Genomic DNA, 18,905 nt, shown 5'->3' with positions numbered 1-18,905 from the left:
AAATGATCCTGTAAAAAAGCGTGCTGCTCTCCGTTAGATCTTCTCTATCTCTTCTATCAACCCTATCTGGTAAGGATCGCACATTTCCTCAGGATTCTCCCAATGAATCTCAGTCTGGCATCTGCTTTACCGACGATTGATTTTATATGGTCATTCCATTTTAAATCACTCCTAATGCCTACTCCCAGACAATTTATGGAATTAACTGCTGCCAGTTGCTGACCTGATATATTGTAGCTAAATGATAAAGGATCTATCTTTCTGTGTATTCGCAGCACATTACACTTGTCTACATTAAGATTCAATTGCCATTCCCTGCACCATGCGTCAATTCGTTGCAGATCCTCCTGCATTTAAGCACTGCTTTCCATTGTTACAACCGCTCGATATACTACAGCATCATCCGCAAAAAGCCTCAGTGAACTTCCAATGTTATCCACAGGGTCATTTATATATATATTGTGAATAGCAACGATCCTACGACACTCCCCTGCGGCACAGCTGAAATCACTCTTACTTCGGATGACTTCTCCCCATTGAGAATGGCATGATGCGTTCTGTTATCTAGGAACTCTTCAATCCAAGCACACAAATGGTCTGATAGACCATATCCTCTTACTTTGTACATTAAACGACTGTGGGGAACTGTATCAAACGCCTTGCGGAAGTCAAAAAACACGGCATCTACCTGGGAACCAGTGTCTATGGCCCTCTGAGTCCCGTGGACGAATAGCGCGAGCTGAGTTTCACAAGATCGTCTTTTTCGAAACCAATGATGATTCCTACAGAGTAGATTTCTAGTCTCCAGAAAAGTCATTATACTCGAAAATAATACGTGTTCCAAAATTATGCAACTGATCGACGTTAGAGATATAGGTCTACAGTTGTGCACATCTGTTCGGCGTCCCTTGTTGAAGACGGGGATGACCTGTGCCCTTTTCCACCGCTGCAAGAAGGGGAGGGGGAGGGGGAGGGGAGGGCAAATTCCTTCGCGTACTCTGTGTAAAATCGAACTGGTATCCCATCAGGTCCAGCGGCCTTTCCTCTTTTGAGAAATTTTAATTGTTTTTCTATCCCTCTGTCATCTATTTCGATATCTACCATTTTCTCATCTGTGCGACAATCTAGAGAAGGAATCACAGTGCAGTCTTCCTCTGTGAAACAGCTTTGGAAAAGACATTTAGTATTTCTGCCTTTAATCTGTCATCCTCTGTTTCAGTATCATTTTGGTCACAGAGTGTCTGGATAATTTGTTTTGATCCACCTACCGCTTTCACATATGACCAAAATTTCTTAGGATTTTCTTCCAAGGCAGTACATAGAACTTAACGCCTCTCGCATAGACCTCCTCACACTAAATTTCGCTTCACGTAATTTTTGTTTGTCTTTCCTTGCGTTAAATGTACGTTGGAGGCAGTATAATTTCTGCAGTCGGCCTCAAATGCCGTTTCTCTAAATTACCTCAATAGTGTTCCTCGAAAAGAACGTTGCCTTCCCTCCAGGGATTCCCATTTGAATTCCTGATGCAACTCCGTAATACCTGCATGTTGTTCCAAGTTAACGACAACAAATCTTGAAACTTCCCGGCAGATTAAAACTGTGTGCCGGACCGACACCCGAACTCGGGATCTTTGCCTTTCGCGGGCAAGTGCTCTACCAACTGAGCTACCCAAGAACGACTCACGCCCCGTCCTCACAGCTGTACTTCCGCCAGTACCTCGCCTCCTACCTTCCAAACTTTACAGAGGCTCTCCTGCGAGGATAGGCGAGGCGAAAGGCAAAGGTCCTGAGTTCGAGTCTCGGTCCGGCACACAGTTTTAAACTGCCAGGAAGTTTCACATCAGCGCACACTCCGTTGCAGAGTGAAAATCTCATTCTGATAACAAATCTTGCAGCCCGCCCCCGAATTGTTTTGATCTGTTCCTTTAATCCGACCTGATGCAGATCCACACATTCGAATAGTACTCAACAGTGGGTCATACTGGTGCCCTACATACGGTCTCCTTTACAGATGAATCACGTTTTCCCAAAATTCTCCCACTAAACTGAATTCGAGCATTCGGCTATCCTACTGCAGTACTTACATGCTCGTTCCATTTCATATTGCTGTGCAATGCTACGCCTAGTTGTGGTTATGTCGAGCAGCACGCTACTAATACTGACACGAAAATTTATGGGTTTGTTTTTCCTGCTGATACGCATTAACTTACAATTTTCTATATTTCATGAGACGTCAGGCTCGTTTACGTAACCAGTTCGTCTTGAATGGTTTCCATATTTTTTTTCAGATCATTTAAATCGAATCCCTTGATTGTTCCAACTGATAGACCAGGCATGGAAAACCTTTGGCGACCAGCGGGCCTCATATACTTCCATTTCATAATTATTGAGCCCTTACTTTGAGCTCACATTCTCGTTACATTGCATTACGAACATCGATATGTTATACCTTTCCGGAATCGTGGAAATATCTGATTTTATTTAGTGTATGATTATATAGTTGAAATTCAAGAGAAACCTTGCTTTTTCTAGCTTTTTCAGCGAGTGTCAACTATAAGTACGCATAAAAATCAGACCATAATTACGAGAAAAAATTTCTTTGCATAGTTTAAAGATACAACCTTGTTCTATTTGCAGACCGATTTTCGTTATTTTCTGATTACTCGTTTCATCGCTACAACGTCAAACGCAAGGCGCTGCGATCGAGCGTACCGTTGTAGCAACTGCGACGCAGAAGGCAGTGGTGTCAAGCTTGAACTTTTGTTGGTTACATCATATGTCTTTGCTAATGAATACTCCTCGTGTTCATTAGTTAAACGTTTGTAAAGCAATTGTGCTAGTGGCTGCAATACATGTGAGGCTGAAGTGGAGCCTAGTTGTCACACCAGCGCGTCGCCACTGTCGTAACGCTCCATAAACACCTGCTTATCATCGAAGACCAGCAACTTCCTGGTTGCATTCCAGTACAGCATCGCCTTATCCAGGTTTTGTTGCGAGTAGTGGGTAATAATACGGGAAATTGCAAATAAATGCTCCATATGCAAGCAACTCACAATGAATGAACATTTGTATAGTTCATTTCAACAGACGATTAGCTCGAATAAATTTTGTAGTAACGAATGACGACTGAAATAAAACCTACCTTAATCGCTTCCGCTGCTGGCTGAGGTATCGCTGCTGCTACTGCAGTCGTCAGCTTCGATTCAGCAACGTTTCTACTGCTATGTCGAGACAGTGGGTGTGCATAACTATTTTCAAGTTTGTATACATGACTCAATGAATTCCTTAAGACGCTTTGTGGAACACTTTCTAGAGCAGAGTGACACAACTGTAGATTATCATTTATTTTAAAATTCTTGTTCTCTTTTGCTCCCTTGTTCTTGAAAAATTCCCAAATAACCTCAATGGCATTCAATTTGGCGTGCACTACAGGCAACCACAGAAGTTTAAGTTCCTCGTCCTGATGTAAGTATAATCAAACTGAACTGCAAAATAATTTATACAAGGTATCTGTATTGCGCAAAAAGTGGCAATTGACTCTACTCTAAACAATGAAAAGTGTGAAGTTATCCGCATCAAAAATGAAAGGAACCCGCTGAATTTCGGTTAGTGCGGTATTATACTATTATATTTCTTTGACAAAGAAATATGATCAAATAGTCGTCAAATTTATTTAACAAAGATTTTGACGTGGCGTCATATTTTTCGTCAAAGTTCAAGACGGCGAACAGCAACACAGTCGCTTGTACCACTATTGCATTGTGTGTGCATTTGGAAGAGAACCGGCGGTAAAAAAAACTTGGGTGAAACTGTTGGCTTTACATCGAAACATTAAAAGCACTCAGCAAAATTTGTTATGAGAGCTGCAAATAGAGGACGTCAAATCTTATATAAATGGCTTACAAATGGAAGAAAATGCATTTCAGTACTTCCTCAGTAAAGTGGCTCGTTGTATCATAAAGCAGAACGCTATATGTGCAGAAGACAAGTTCACCATTACACTGCAATTTCTTGCTACAGGAGAGAGCTAGTCCCTCTTACTATACAGCATTCGAATACCACAGTGCAAATTGATCAAAATAATTCCAGAAACATGTGAAGTGATTTATAAAGTACTGAAGGAGGAATGTGCGTAGAAAAATAAATGTTTAGTGCACTATATGGGCATTAAGAACTATTTTTATTTTTGAATTCTATCGCTTGAGCCTTGTCCCACAGTTACGAAGGGTCAGCCATCGTTAATCGGATTTGGCCTGTTAATGATTAAGGTGTGGCTGGATGCCCTTCCTGCCGCCACCCCTACCCCCCCCCCCCCTGGTATGGGATAAGTGTACCGCAACTGTCTGCATCGAGTGTAATACATGGAATAGGGCGAAAGTGGTCAGATGTCTGCGAGCCATGAAACTGAGGCGGAACATGGGGACCAGCCCGGTAATCACCTAGCGGGATGTGGAAAACCGCCTAAAAACCACATCCAGGCTGGCAGGCACATCGGCCCTCGTCGTTAATCCGCCGGGCGGATTCGACCTGGGGCCGGCGCGCCTACCCTAGTCCAGGAAGCAGCGCGTTAGCGCTCTCGGCTACCCTGGCGGGCCCAACTATTTTTATTTTTGAGCAATTTAATTAACTGTATTAGTGTTCCAACAACTACAAAATTAATCAGAAGTATGCAACAGATGAAGCACTTTTTAACGTGTGACATCCAGAGTTCAAAAATACACTCCTGGAAATGGAAAAAAGAACACATTGACACCGGTGTGTCAGACCCACCATACTTGCTCCGGACACTGCGAGAGGGCTGTACAAGCAATGATCACACTCACGGCACAGCGGTCACACCAGGAACCGCGTTGTTGGCCGTCGAATGGCGCTAGCTGCGCAGCATTTGTGCACCGCCGCCGTCAGTGTCAGCCAGTTTGCCGTGGCATACGGAGCTCCATCGCAGTCTTTAACACTGGTAGCATGCCGCGACACCGTGGACGTGAACCGTATGTGCAGTTGACGGACTTTGAGCGAGGGCGTATAGTGGGCATGCGGGAGGCCGGGTGGACGTACCGCCGCATTGCTCAACACGTGGGGCGTGAGGTCTCCACAGTACATCGATGTTGTCGCCAGTGGTCGGCGGAAGGTGCACGTGCCCGTCGACCTGGGACCGGACCGCAGCGACGCACGGATGCACGCCAAGACCGTAGGATCCTACGCAGTGCCGTAGGGGACCGCACCGCCACTTCCCAGCAAATTAGGGACACTGTTGCTCCTGGGGTATCGGCGAGGACCATTCGCGACCGTCTCCATGAAGCTGGGCTACGGTCCCGCACACCGTTAGGCCGTCTTCCGCTCACGCCCCAACATCGTGCAGCCCGCCTCCAGTGGTGTCGCGACAGGCGTGAATGGAGGGACGAATGGAGACGTGTCGTCTTCAGCGATGAGAGTCGCTTCTGCCTTGGTGCCAATGATGGTCGTATGCGTGTTTGGCGCCGTGCAGGTGAGCGCCACAATCAGGACTGCATACGACCGAGGCACACAGGGCCAACACCCGGCATCATGGTGTGGGGAGCGATCTCCTACACTGGCCGTACACCACTGGTGATCGTCGAGGGGACACTGAATAGTGTACGGTACATCCAAACCGTCATCGAACCCATCGTTCTACCATTCCTAGACCGGCAAGGGAACTTGCTGTTCCAACAGGACAATGCACGTCCGCATGTATCCCGTGCCACCCAACGTGCTCTAGAAGGTGTAAGTCAACTACCCTGGCCAGCAAGATCTCCGGATCTGTCCCCCATTGAGCATGTTTGGGACTGGATGAAGCGTCGTCGCACGCGGTCTGCACGTCCAGCACGAACGCTGGTCCAACTGAGGTGCCAGGTGGAAATGGCATGGCAAGCCGTCCCACAGGACTACATCCAGCATCTCTACGATCGTCTCCATGGGAGAATAGCAGCCTGCATTGCTGCGAAAGGTGGATATACACTGTACTAGTGCCGACATTGTGCATGCTCTGTTGCCTGTGTCTATGTGCCTGTGGTTCTGTCAGTGTGATCATGTGATGTATCTGACCCCAGGAATGTGTCAATAAAGTTTCCCCTTCCTGGGACAATGAATTCACGGTGTTCTTATTTCAATTTCCAGGAGTGTAGACAAACTAGGACGAAGAACTAAGAAGCTTCCTCTATTCCGGCTTGCTGAAAGGCTGCCTAGTCGTTTCCAGATGTAGAGATGGAGGGCTGTAGCTGCAATTGTGGATTTGAAGTCGCTCACAACACATCCTACCGGCCCATCAGCGCACAATTAATAGCATGCATTGTACCCCTTGCTCACTCCCCCACCCCTGTCGAAGCAAGAGTGTTATAAAAAGCGCCGAAGGAACACACCACTCAAACTTTGCAGTCATGTTTACAAACTCACTACAGACGTCAAATAGCTGTAGCTATGCCAGCGCTCTAAACGGTTACATTTCACATTGCAGCGAGCATAAGACGAATGACTTTTATGATCAAATCTACGGCGAGGCTCTAGATTTGATCATACTTCTTCGACGAAAGGCGAGATTCAATAAAGTTCCCCCATTACACATCACATTTCTTTGACATAACAGATTTGACAAAGAAACATGATAGTGTTTTACCGGCCTTACACGATAAATCACACAAATCTAAAGGCTCATCTAAATATTTAGGTATTACAATTACGAATAACTTAAGTTGGAACGATCACACAGGTAATATTATGGAGAAATCAAACAAAACACCGCGATATATTGGCAGAAAACTTAAAAATGTAACAGGTCTATTAAAGAGTCTGCTTACATTATGCTTGTCCGCCCTCTTATGGAGTATTTGCGCTGTGGGATCTGTATCTGATGCTATCGAAGTTCGACATGTGTGAGCAGCCCATAGTGGCTTGCCTTCTATGTTTTTTATTTTAAAGTTTTGCGACTAAAGCTTTATCGCTTGATATTTATTTTATACGTGACATGCCAGTTTGAGTGTTTTACTTCTGATGAAGGCACTCTTAGTAGTTGCCGAAACCTTGGTGAAAGGATCATTTTCAGCAAGTACACCAAGTCCTTTCATCCATACATGAATTTTTTCATAATTACTAACTTTTCTACAGGAGCGTGTATTCAATGTAAATGGCATGTTACTAGGTCTACTTTGGGTCTTCGAATCAATACCAATAGTTATATTACAAGCAGTTATATTAAATGGACCTATATTCTTCCGTGGCTGCAGGGTTAATTTTACTCTGGATGTCGCTTCAGGAAATTCTGGTAGTGGTTGGTTTACCCTAGCTATCGTTCGCTGTGAAAACGCCTCTCTTCGTGGACTGGAATCTTTCGCCGATCGATATGTCATCAAAAAATGGTTCAAGTGGCTCTGAGCACTATGCGACTTAACTTCTGAGGTCATCAGTCGCCTAGAACTTAGAACTAATTAAACATAACTAACCTAAGGACATCATACACATCCATGGCCGAGGCAGGATTCGAACCTGCGACTGTAGTGGTCGCTCGGTTCCAGACTGTAGCGCCTAGAACCGCACGGCCACCCCGGCCGGCCGAGATGTCATCGTCTACAAGACGCGGCATTGTGGTATTGATCCGAAGACCCAAAGTAGACCTAGCTATGTTTATAGTAACACGCCATTTACATTGTATACACGCTCCTGTAGAGAAGTTAGTAATGAGGAAAAAATTCATGTATGGATGAAAGGACTTGGTGTACTTGCTGAAAATGTAACTGGAGATATTACTTTGTATTATAATTATTAATAAAGTGTGAACCCTGACTGCCGAGGGCAGTTATTGCTTTAATTTTACTTTGTAAGCGGTCGCTGACATCGCAGCCAAGTTCAAAACTTTAAGCGTAAGAAGAGTCCTAAGCCTGAAAATACGGATATGACATTTGTTGCAAAAAGTCACATTCACTACTACGACTTAAATTTTTGAAGTATGTTATACGGAATAACTTACAACAATTACGGAATATAGGATAAGATATCACTAAGAAGAAATTTTTTTCAAAATTTTATAATTTAAAATACATCAGTAGATTACAACATTTTCAAAAGAAGAGCACAAAATACCTCTCTTACCCACTCCCTAGTATTGCGAGAGTTACGTTTTTCTCGTTACGTTACATTTTTGCCAGAAATTTTTTCACTCAGACTCAGCCGCATTCTCAGTTTGTAAGGGATAATCAGATTAGTTTAGAAGAGATTAGATTAGTACTTGTTCCATAGATCATGAATACGACACTTCGTAATGATGTGGAACGTGTCAGGTTAATAAACGGTATCTATACAAGATATTACATTAGACAAAATATTCCATGACACTCAATTTTTTTTTATGTTGGGAAATTACCCACTTACTATATCCAAAAATTCATCTGATGAGTAGAAGGAGTTGTCATTAAGAAATTCTTTTAATTTCCTTTTAAATGCTATATGGCTATCTATCAGACTTTTGATGCTATTAGGTAAGTCACCAAAGACTTTTGTGGCAGCATTATTTACCCCCTTCTGAGCCAAAGTTAGATTTAACCTTGAGTAGTGAAAATCATCCTTTCTCCTAGTGTTGTAGCCATCTACACTGCTATTACTTTTGAATTCGTTCGGATTGTTAATAACAAATTTCATAAGTGAATATATATATTGTGAGGCTACAGTGAAGATTTCTAGCTCTTTAAATAAGTGTCTGCAGGATGATCTTGGATGAGCTCCAGCAATTATTCTGATTACACGCTTTTGTGCAATGAACACTCTTTTACTCAATGATGAGTTACCCCAGAATATGATGCCATACGAAAGCAGGGAGTGAAAATATGCGTGGTAAGCTAATTTACTCAGATGTATGTCGCCAAAATTTGCAATGACCCTAATAACATAAGTAGCTGAACTCAAACGTTTCAGCAGATCCTCAGTGTGTTTTTTCCAGTTCAACCCCTCATCAATGCATAAACCTAGAAATTTTGAATATTCTACCTTAGCTACCGACTTCTGATCGATGTCTATATTTATTAATGGGGTGATTCCATTTACTGTGTGGAACTGTATATACTGTGTTTTGTCCAAGTTTAATGAGAGCCCATTTGCAGAGAAGCACTTAATGATTTTCTGAAAAACATTGTTTACAATTTCAACAGTTAATTCTTGTCTGTCGGGTGTGATAGCTATACTTTTATCACCGGCAAAAAGTACCAGCTTAGCATCTTCGTGAATATAGAATGGCAAGTCATTAATATATATTAAGAACAGCAGAGGACCCAAGACCGAACCTTGCGGCACCCCATTCTTGATTGTTCCCTAGTCTGAGAAATCACCAGTTTTTTGGATATTATGTGAACTGTTTATTTCAACTTTCTGCACTCTTCCAGTTAGGTATGATTTAAACCATTTGAGCACTGTCCCATTCTTACCACAACACTTGAGCTTATCTAGAAGTATTCCATGATTTACACAATCGAAAGCCTTTGATAGATACAAAAAATCCCAACGGGTGACTTCCGGTTACTCAGAGCATTTAATATTTCATTAGTGAAAGTATATATAGTATTTACCATTGAAAAACCCTTCTGGAAACCAAACTGACATTTTGTTAAAACTTTATTTTTACAGAGGTGTGAAACTCCTCTACAATACATTATTTTTTCAAGAATTTTGGATAAGGCAGTCAGAGGAGAGATTGGGCGGTAGTTGTTGACATCAAACGTATCCCCTTTTTTATGCAGTGGTATAACAATGGCATACTTCAGTCTATCTGGGAAAATACCCTGCTTCAGAGAGCTATTACATATGTGGCTAAGAATCCCACTTATCTCTTGGGAATAAGCTTTTATTATCCTGCTCGAAATGCCATCAATCCCATGTGAGTTTTTATTCTTGAGAGAGTTTATTATCTTCCTAATTTCAGATGGAGAGGTGGGTGGAATTTCGAATGTATCGGCATCTTCCATTAACTGCCTTGCTTCTTCCGATGAACATTTAGATCCTATTTTCTCTACAACATTTAAAAAATGATTATTTAAAGTGTTTTCGACTCCCGGCTTGTTGTTTATCAAGTTTCCATTCGCTTTGATGGTGATGCTGTCATCCTGTACTCTTGGTTGTCCTGTCTCCCTTGTAATAATATTTCAAATTGTTTTGATTTTGTTATCAGAGGTATTAATCTCAGACATGAGAAATGCTTCATTCATAGCTGTTGGTGTACTTGAATGTTGCAGTCAGTCCATTGTTGTTCACAGAGTACAGCACAAATAGCCTACGGCCTTGGCCGTATTTGTTGTGGCCATCCCCACCTGCAGGTCGCGAAGCGGGGAAAAAGCCCTTGTGACGTCACGTGCGCGCTAGCCACTTGCTTTGCGGCTAGCCATCTCCCCCTCGCGTGACTCGGCGCCTCAAGGAAACACGCGCGCCAAGTACCCGCAAAGTGCGGCTGGTGCTCTGCGCGGAAGGCTGCGGTCAAGTTCGGTAATGGTGCTCGGGGACTAAGGCTCGTGCTCGCGCTGCTTCTGTCGTGTAACGTTTTTGATCGACTTTTCACGAGTGACACACATTCCACCGCAGTCGTGAAACGTCCATAGTTTAGTGCAGAGAAGAGAAGTAAAATTCATCGGTGTTGTTTACAAGAACCGCACTAGCGATCGCCGAGTTACGCAATGGCCAGCTCAAGGTAAGTAGAGTTCTATCATTTGAGCAATAATGACTCTTATATTCCGCCAGTGCTTCGATGATATATATCTTACAACTGGGACTTCAGCAGTAAAAAGTGAAAATTGATTACTTCACAAAGAAACTTCATATGCACGGACGTACTTCATAACGATTTGTTTTAATAGGTTTATTTTATATTTTAATAAGCTTTACGAAAACTGAAGACTGTGGAAAAAGCTACTTAAGATATCAATATCATAAATGCATTTTTGTGTACAGTGGTGAAACGCAGTCCCACCTGAAGGAAGAAGTTAGTAGAACGAATAATTGCGAAGTTTAGAATTACGTTTCAAGTGGTGTACGCTCATAAGGATAAGCTCCCCTTGTATCCTTATCTACCCGGCAAAGCGGTTTACCACTGAAAATGTGCATTTTTTATGGGCAGTCTTAACACAACGTACATACTGTCGGCGCCACTGTGATAACCATCAGTAATAATTAGTCTCCCTTTTTTTCCAAGATTGACATGAAGATTTATGGGAAAAGTTTTGAAATGAAAATTGAAAATACTGTGAAGAGAACGGAAAGGTTGTGTTTTAATTGTAGCTACCGTTATATACCCACTGTACTAAGAAATCTAAGCGAGAAAGTTTTGGAAATGAAAACTTTGTCGTATATAGTGTTTAATCATGATTACAGAAAAAGTACGATAGATTGCATGTCAAGATTTCCTGCCGAAAGCAAATGAAAGTTACAAACAGTTATTAAATTACATATGTTCTACATAGTTATCCATGGGATCATGAAGCAAATATAGCATTTCTAAATAAACCACTTCCTAGAGAGATATGAATGCCGTTAGAAAGATTATCGGAAATGACGCTTGCAATACAAAATTGCATGAAAGTGTGAGAAATGTGCTAAACGTCAAGAATACCACCAAACCTTTCCCCACTGTTCTCACGTAAACATCACATGACAGACCAGAAATCACCCAGTGTTGACAGCCTTCACCATAACATTTACATTTAGTGTCTTTTCCTCGAGAAAAATTACCCTGCAAACTCTTACCAACGTTGCTTCACAAAACTGCTCTTATGCCTGGCTGAGCAAAAGAGGAAACACTTCTTAAAAATTCTGGAGAACATAGTCTTTCCCTTCTTGTTAATATTTCCGTTTTTCAAATAGTTGCTTACGTGATTGAATATTATTCTGCAATGTGTGCACGTTTTGATACTTACAGATTGAAGATGTGTACCTGATCGGAATTTGAATCCTTCCCTTGCAAGGTTCGGCGCTCGAGTCCTTGTCCAGTTTATCGTTTCAATAAACTCTCTAAAACGCATCATTTTCCGCATTGTTTGCTGTGATCAAGTGTCGGGAAGAGAGTTATCAGCGGGCAAATATGCTACCAGTACGTGGGAAACCTTGTCTTTAATTCCATCAAGGTGAGTGAAATACACTCCTAGATTGAACTGCATCCCATTACGGACGCAATAGCACCAAATCCAGATTGAATAGAAGTGTGTTTCAGTACAGCGCTAAGCAGATTATCGTTTCGCGATAAATCAACTCGGGGATTTAGCAGGAGTCGTTCGGCTGTCGTGCCAGGTGAATCCACTACATAACTTTCACAACTATAATGTGCGTCAAGTATGACAACGCGAGTTAAATATGCGTAGCTGCAGATCAGTCTGATACCACAATCTTTATTTTGCATTCACATTCGTTGGCCTGGTCAACGCTCAACCAAATTATCGCTACCTAACCTAGACCTCGGGCGACGCTATAGATAAATATTTTACCACAGACAAGATTTCAGAATGGGCCACTATTATTATAACTAGCCCAAAAAATACGTATAACATAATGAAAAGGCTCCTTAAGTGTTGTGATGCATATTTTGTACATACACGAACTAATAAACTACAGGAGGAAGGGGGGGAGGGGATGCCAGGGGAGACCACAAGAAGGCCACTGTCACCTGGGTGAGACGTTGGTTTTACCAGTAATGGTTTTTACAATGTTGCGCGGTACCATACCAAGAAATCTTTTATGGCAACTGACTCTGGTCGCAGTAACCTACGAAAATAAATCAGAAGGCTGAGGACTCAAAAAAGAAGTCATTTCTACGGCTACAGACAAATTGCTGGGCCTGTCACTGCCCTTCGGTCGGTCGTAGATATTTATTTACTAGAGATGTTCCTCCCTGACTGTGTCAACTCCTAATTTCCTTGAACAGAAATGCCTGAAAATTTGTTTTGGAGTTTGACAGATACGACGAATGTAGTGGGGTACGGCTCATGCGGGAGGTAAAGAACGCAGTCAGCCAATGCCAGAGTCCTCTGGCCATTGCAACCATCTGTGGCTGCCGATCACGACACTTCGAGCTTTGAACTGTGCTTCAGCTGGAGGAACTAGCAGTCTGTTAGATAGTTCATTGTGCGCTGAGTTTTTCATTTGCGACAATTAAAAGAGCTAAAATATTTTTTGGTACTATTGTTTGTTGTATATTATGTGATACTAAATGAGGCATGAATCCTGGGTTCGGTTCTGTGATTTGATGGGAAACGGGGGGGGGGGGGGGGGGCGGAGGACATTTAAATGTAACAACTTGACAGTATCCCCACTTTTAACGTGCCAGAGGTGAATACAACAATAATCTAATAATAAAAGTTTCTAAATAAAAACACTGTTGAGCAGTGTTTATCGGTGCTGCATTGTGGGCTGCTATTCACCATTCTCGCCAGCCATCACCATGGAGTTTTAATGGACTGATGGTGACCGTACCACGATCGAAACCGACCACCTGATTAATGAATTTCAAAAACTTTCATGCTATCCTACAGCTTATTTATTTACAAACTTTTATTCTAATCTTTCGATCGCTGTTTCGCAAGAACGGGAATACGGAAGTGTCCGATTCCACCCGTCTGCTTTGACCCATGACGTCATCAATATGGTGGAAATGACTATTCTAAGCGTCTCCAATATGGCGCCTATGATATCACTACGTACACACGGCAATAAACACGAAAATATTTATAAATAAGACAATAACATCTCCCTCCAAAAATACAATCAAACTAACGGGACAACCGCGGGAAATTGGGGGTTTTGTGGAGGGAAAAAGCTAAATATAGCACTAAAAAAAAACACGATCCCAAAACACAAGACGACAAAAACAATAATTACAAAATCTACGCGAAGCGGACACTTCGCTTGGCCCATATAGGTTAACGGCAGCTGACTATACCAAAAAAACCAACGCCTAAAGCAAAAACTACAGAAATTGGAATCAGACATTTCCCTTGAACACAACTGGCGGTACCAAAACACCTATAACTACATATAAAAATACGAAAATAGGAAAGGTCATTTTCCTTTACTTATATAGGTCAACTATAACTACTGATACGAAAAACCAACACCTAGAACTACGAAAAAGAAAACCAAAACCCCAACACCTCAAAAACTTACCTTGTAGTTTGTTTTTATAAGTGCGTTATATGTGGCAAAGTTCGTTTAAAGATGGCACAGAAGTAAACACTGACCTGTAGCACAGCTTGTCTGTTACCAGAAACCTTTTATGGCTTTCATATTCGTTGCCTTTGCCAACTCCCAACCAAATTGTTGACACGTCCTGCCAGATTAAAACTGTGTGCCGGACCGGGACCCTTTTGCCTCTCGCGGGCGTGCTCTATCGACTGATCTGCCCAAGCACAACACACGACCCGCCCTCACAGTTCTACTTCGTCAGTACCTCGTCTCCTGCCTTCAGAAAAGACATCACAGAAGCTCGCCTGCGAAGGTAGGAGTCGTGCTTGCGTAGGCCAGTCAATACAGCACTTGTGCCCGAAAGGCGAAAGGTCGCGAGTTCGGGTCTAGGTCCTTCACACAGTTATAATCTGAGAGGTAGTTTCGTATCAGCCCACACTCCGCTGCAGAGAAAATTTCATTCTGAAACCAAATTGTTACTATTCAATTTACTATAGAACTTGGCTACGGTACAGAGCAGTCTGTCACTACAACCAAGACTAGGGGGGGGGGGGGGGGGTCGGAAATCGAACACTACTGAAGATGCGCCATTATAAGCACAGGTCCAGTCTGCCTACAGGACAGCGCAGTCCGGAAATAGTGATGTCAGCACCGCATCCGCAAGTTCCTTATCCGTATCCGCTGATATTAACGTCTAGTAAAGCAGTTTAACCCACCACTGCACTGACAAAAGCCTTGTGCGTACCCTGAATTGTTTTCGTCTGCTGAGTCCACATTCGACTTTGATATGATTTAAGGTTGGACTTACTTCAGTGACAATCACATCAAACTTTTTCATGTAACTAATACACAATTGTGTGTTTCTTATTTACGTAGAATGCTATTTGATGAGAGAAAATTTCGTGCCCGACTTTACGCACAGTCCTCGTAATTTAGATAACCATATTGTAATACAACGTGGAATGTCGTATTGCCTATAAGATGCTGTCATAATTACTGGAGAATATTTTGTGAATTTTTCTTTGTGGGTCATTACCACTGAAATGAGACGTCAAATGAAGTAGCAAAACAAGGTGTCACACACTACATACTGTTAACTGTTAGTCCATAGAAGATTTATTAGACGTACATCAGTGGCTACTTCACTGTCATCGTCTTACTCTTATCACGGCCATAAGCTGTGCCTGCTTTCCTTTTAAATACACTTGACACAAACGTTGATAGCTTCACAGATTTTATACAGAACATTATTTATGACGCATGTGATTAAGAAACGGGAATGAGATTATGAGAAGATAATGAAGCGAAAATGTAAAAGAACGACTTGTCCTACGAAATGCTACTTACAATGTGGTTACTTTCCGGAATAGAGTAATTGAGCTCTGTTACTGCGAAAGAAACGGTATAACTACTTTTAAGATGTAAGGTAAGGCAGCTGCGTACAGGATAGAAATACGTAGAATGCACGTTTAAAAGTGTGGAAAACCAGCGAGAACAAAATGTCGGTGTCTTCAGCCCTGTAGATGTTATATAACAACGCATATATTCTTCTCCAGGCCACTGCACAGTCAAACCTACGCAGGGTAGCTCAGGGGGAAACGGTCAATAGTAATACGAAATGCAAGATCATTCCAAGCAAAACAGTCTGGTACACATGGGCTTTAAAATGCACACTTTGAGTGGTATGAGCACGTCTTCATTAATGTTTCACAGTAGCGAAGATACATTAGTATTCACAGATATTCAGGTACGCATTTTAGCCTCCGTCTTCAATACCTCGTGATGACTGGGTGTTGTGTGATGTCCTTAGGTTAGTTAGGTTTAAGTAGTTCTAAGTTCTAGGGGACTGATGACCATAGGTGTTAAGTCCCATAGTGCTCAGAGCCATTTGAACCATTTTTTGTTCACTATAGTCCGTTCAGATTTATTTGATAGTTGCTGATGTCTGTCACCGCTCGGTTATAGGCGACACACAAACACAGCGGGTCACTTCATGTTGTTGTTGTGGTCTTCAGTCCAGAGACTGGTTTGACCTGTGCAAGCTTCTTCACCTCCCAGTACCTACTGCAACCTACATCCTTCTGAATCTGCTTTGTGTATTCATCTCTTGGTCTCCCTCTACGGTTTTTACCCTCCACGCTGCCCTCCAATACTATATTGGTGATCCCTTGATGCCTCAGAACATGTCCTACCAACCAATCCCTTCTTCTACTCAAGTTGTGCCACAAATTTCTCTTCTCTCCAATTCTATTCAGTACCTCTTCATTAGTTATGTGATCTATCGATCTAATCGTCAACATTCTTCTGTAGCACCACATTCCGAAAGCTTCTATTCCCTTCTTGTCTAAACTATTTATTGTCCACGTTTCACTTCCATACATGACCACAGTCCATACAAGTACTTTCAGAAACGATTTCCTGACACATCTATACGCGATGTTAACAAATTTCTCTTTTTCAGAAACGCTTACCTTGCCATTCCCAGTCTACATTTTATATCCTCTCTACTTCGACCATCGTCAGTTATTTTGCTCCCCAAATAGCAAAACTCATTTACTACTTTAAGCGTCTCATTTCCTAATCTAATTCCCTCAGCATCATCTGATTTGACTACATTCCATTATCCTCATTTTGCTTTTGTTGATGTTCATCTTATATCCTCCTCTCAAGACACTGTTCATTCTGTTCAACGGCTCTTCCAAGTCCTTTGCTGTCTCTGATAGAATTACAATGACATCGGCGAACCTCAGTTTTCATTTATTCTCCATGGATTTTAATACCTACTCCGAATTTTCCTTTTGTTTCCTTCACTGCTTGCTCAGTATACAGATGGAATAACATCAGGGATAGGCTACAACCTTGCCTCACTCCCTTCCCAACTTCTGCTCCGCTTTAATGCCCCTCGACTCTTACAACTGCCATCTGGTTTCTATACAGATTGTAAACAGCCTCTCTCTCCCTGTATTTTACCCCTGTCACCTTCAGAACTTGAAAGCGTATTCCAGTCAACATTGTCAAAAGCTTTCTTTAAGTCTACAAATGCTAGACACGTAGGTTTGCCTTTTCTTAATCTAACTTCTAAGATAAGTTGTAGGGTCAGTATTGCCTCACGTGTTCCAACATTTCTACGGATCCAAACTGATGTTCCCAGAGGTCGGCTTCTACCAGTTTTTCCATTCGTCTGTAAAGAATTCGTGTTAGTATTTTGCACCCGTGACTCATTAAACTGATGGTTCGGTAATTTTCACATGTCAACACCTGCTTTCTTTGGGATTGCAATTATTATATTCTTCTTGAAGTCTGATGGTATTTCGCTTGTCTCGTACGTCTTGCTTACCAGATGGTAGAGTCTTGTCAGGGCTGGCTCTCCCAAGGCTGTCAGTAGTTGTAATTGGATGTTGTCTACTCCTGGGGCCTTGTTTCGGATTAGGTCTTTCAGTTCTCTGTCAAACTCTTCACGCAGTATCACATATCCCATTTCATCTTCATCTACATCCTCTTCCATTTCCATAATATTGTACTCAAGTACATCGCCCTTGTATAGACCCTCTATATACTCCTTCCACCTTTCTGCTTTCCCTTCTTTGCTTAGAACTGGGTTTCCATCTGAGCTCTTGATGTTCATACAAGTGGCTCTCTTTTCTCCAAAGGTCTCATTAATTTTCCTGTATGCAGTATCTATCTTACCCCAGTGATACATGCCTCTACATCATTACATTTGTCCTCTAGCCAACCCCATTTAGCTATTTAGCACTTCCTGTCTAACTCAGTTTTGAGACGTTTGTATTCCTTTTTGCCTGCTTCACTTACTGTATTTTTGTATTTTCTCCTTTCATCAATTAAATTAAATATCTTCTGTTAGCCAAGGATTTCTTCTAACTCTCGTCTTTTTACCTACCTGATCCTCTGCTGCCTTCACTATTTCATCCCTTAAAGCTACCCATTCTTCTTCTACTGTATTTCTTTCCCCCATTCTTGTCAATCGTTCCCTACTGGTCTCCCTGAAACTCTCTACAACCTCTGGTTCTGCCGGTTTATCCAGGTCCCATCTCCTTGAATTCCCACCTTTTTGCAGTTTCTTCAGTTTTAATCTACAGTTCATAACCAATAGATTGTGGTCAGAGTCCACATCTGCCCCTGGAAATCTCTTACAATTTAAAAAAAATGCTTCCTAAATCTCTGTCTTACCATTATATAATCTATCTGAAACCTGTCAGTATCTCCAGGATTCTTCCAGGTATACAACCTTCTTTTATGATTCTTGAACCAAGTGTTGGCTATGATTAAGTTATGCTCTGTGCAAAATTCTGCCAGGCGGCTTCCTCTTTCATTTCTTACCCCCAATCCATGTTCACCTACTACGTTTCATTCTCTTCCTTTCCCTACTATCGAATTCCAGTCTCCCATAACTATTAAATTTTCGTCTCCCTTCACTAACTGAATAATTTCTTTTATATCATCATACATTTCATCAATCTCTTCGTCATCTAGCCGAGCGGTCTAGGGCGCTGCAGTCATGGACTCTGCGGCTGATCCCGGCGGAGGATCGAGTCCTCCTTCGGGTATGGGTGTATGTGTTTGTCCTTAGGATAGTTTACGTTAAGTAGTGTGTAAGCTTAGGGACTGATGACCTTGGCTGTGAAGTCCCATAGGATTTCACACACATTTTTCTTCGTCATCTGCGAAACTAGTTGGCATATAGACTTGTACTACTGTGGTAGGCGTGGGCTTCGTATCTATCTTGGCCA

At 42.2% G+C, this 18,905-nt stretch overlaps 1 protein-coding gene across 2 annotated transcripts in view; it reads left to right on the top strand.

The window, feature by feature from the left end:
• LOC126089609 (uncharacterized) overlaps positions 1-18,905 on the top strand; it is a 446,663-nt gene that overhangs the window by 102,149 nt on the left and 325,609 nt on the right. The window contains exon 1 of one of the 2 annotated variants that reach the window (XM_049906924.1): positions 10,448-10,678. The exons of the other annotated variant lie outside the window; for it this stretch is intronic. Within the exon in view, the coding sequence (XP_049762881.1) occupies positions 10,665-10,678 (14 nt within the window). The 5' untranslated portion in view covers positions 10,448-10,664. Of the gene's footprint in view, positions 1-10,447; positions 10,679-18,905 lie in introns of those variants that run through there. 2 annotated transcript variants of the gene reach the window in all.

Source organism: Schistocerca cancellata, chromosome 1 (assembly GCF_023864275.1).
Source record: "Schistocerca cancellata isolate TAMUIC-IGC-003103 chromosome 1, iqSchCanc2.1, whole genome shotgun sequence".
Lineage (NCBI taxonomy): Eukaryota > Metazoa > Arthropoda > Insecta > Orthoptera > Acrididae > Schistocerca > Schistocerca cancellata.
This window is presented reverse-complemented; position numbering and strand designations above follow the sequence as displayed.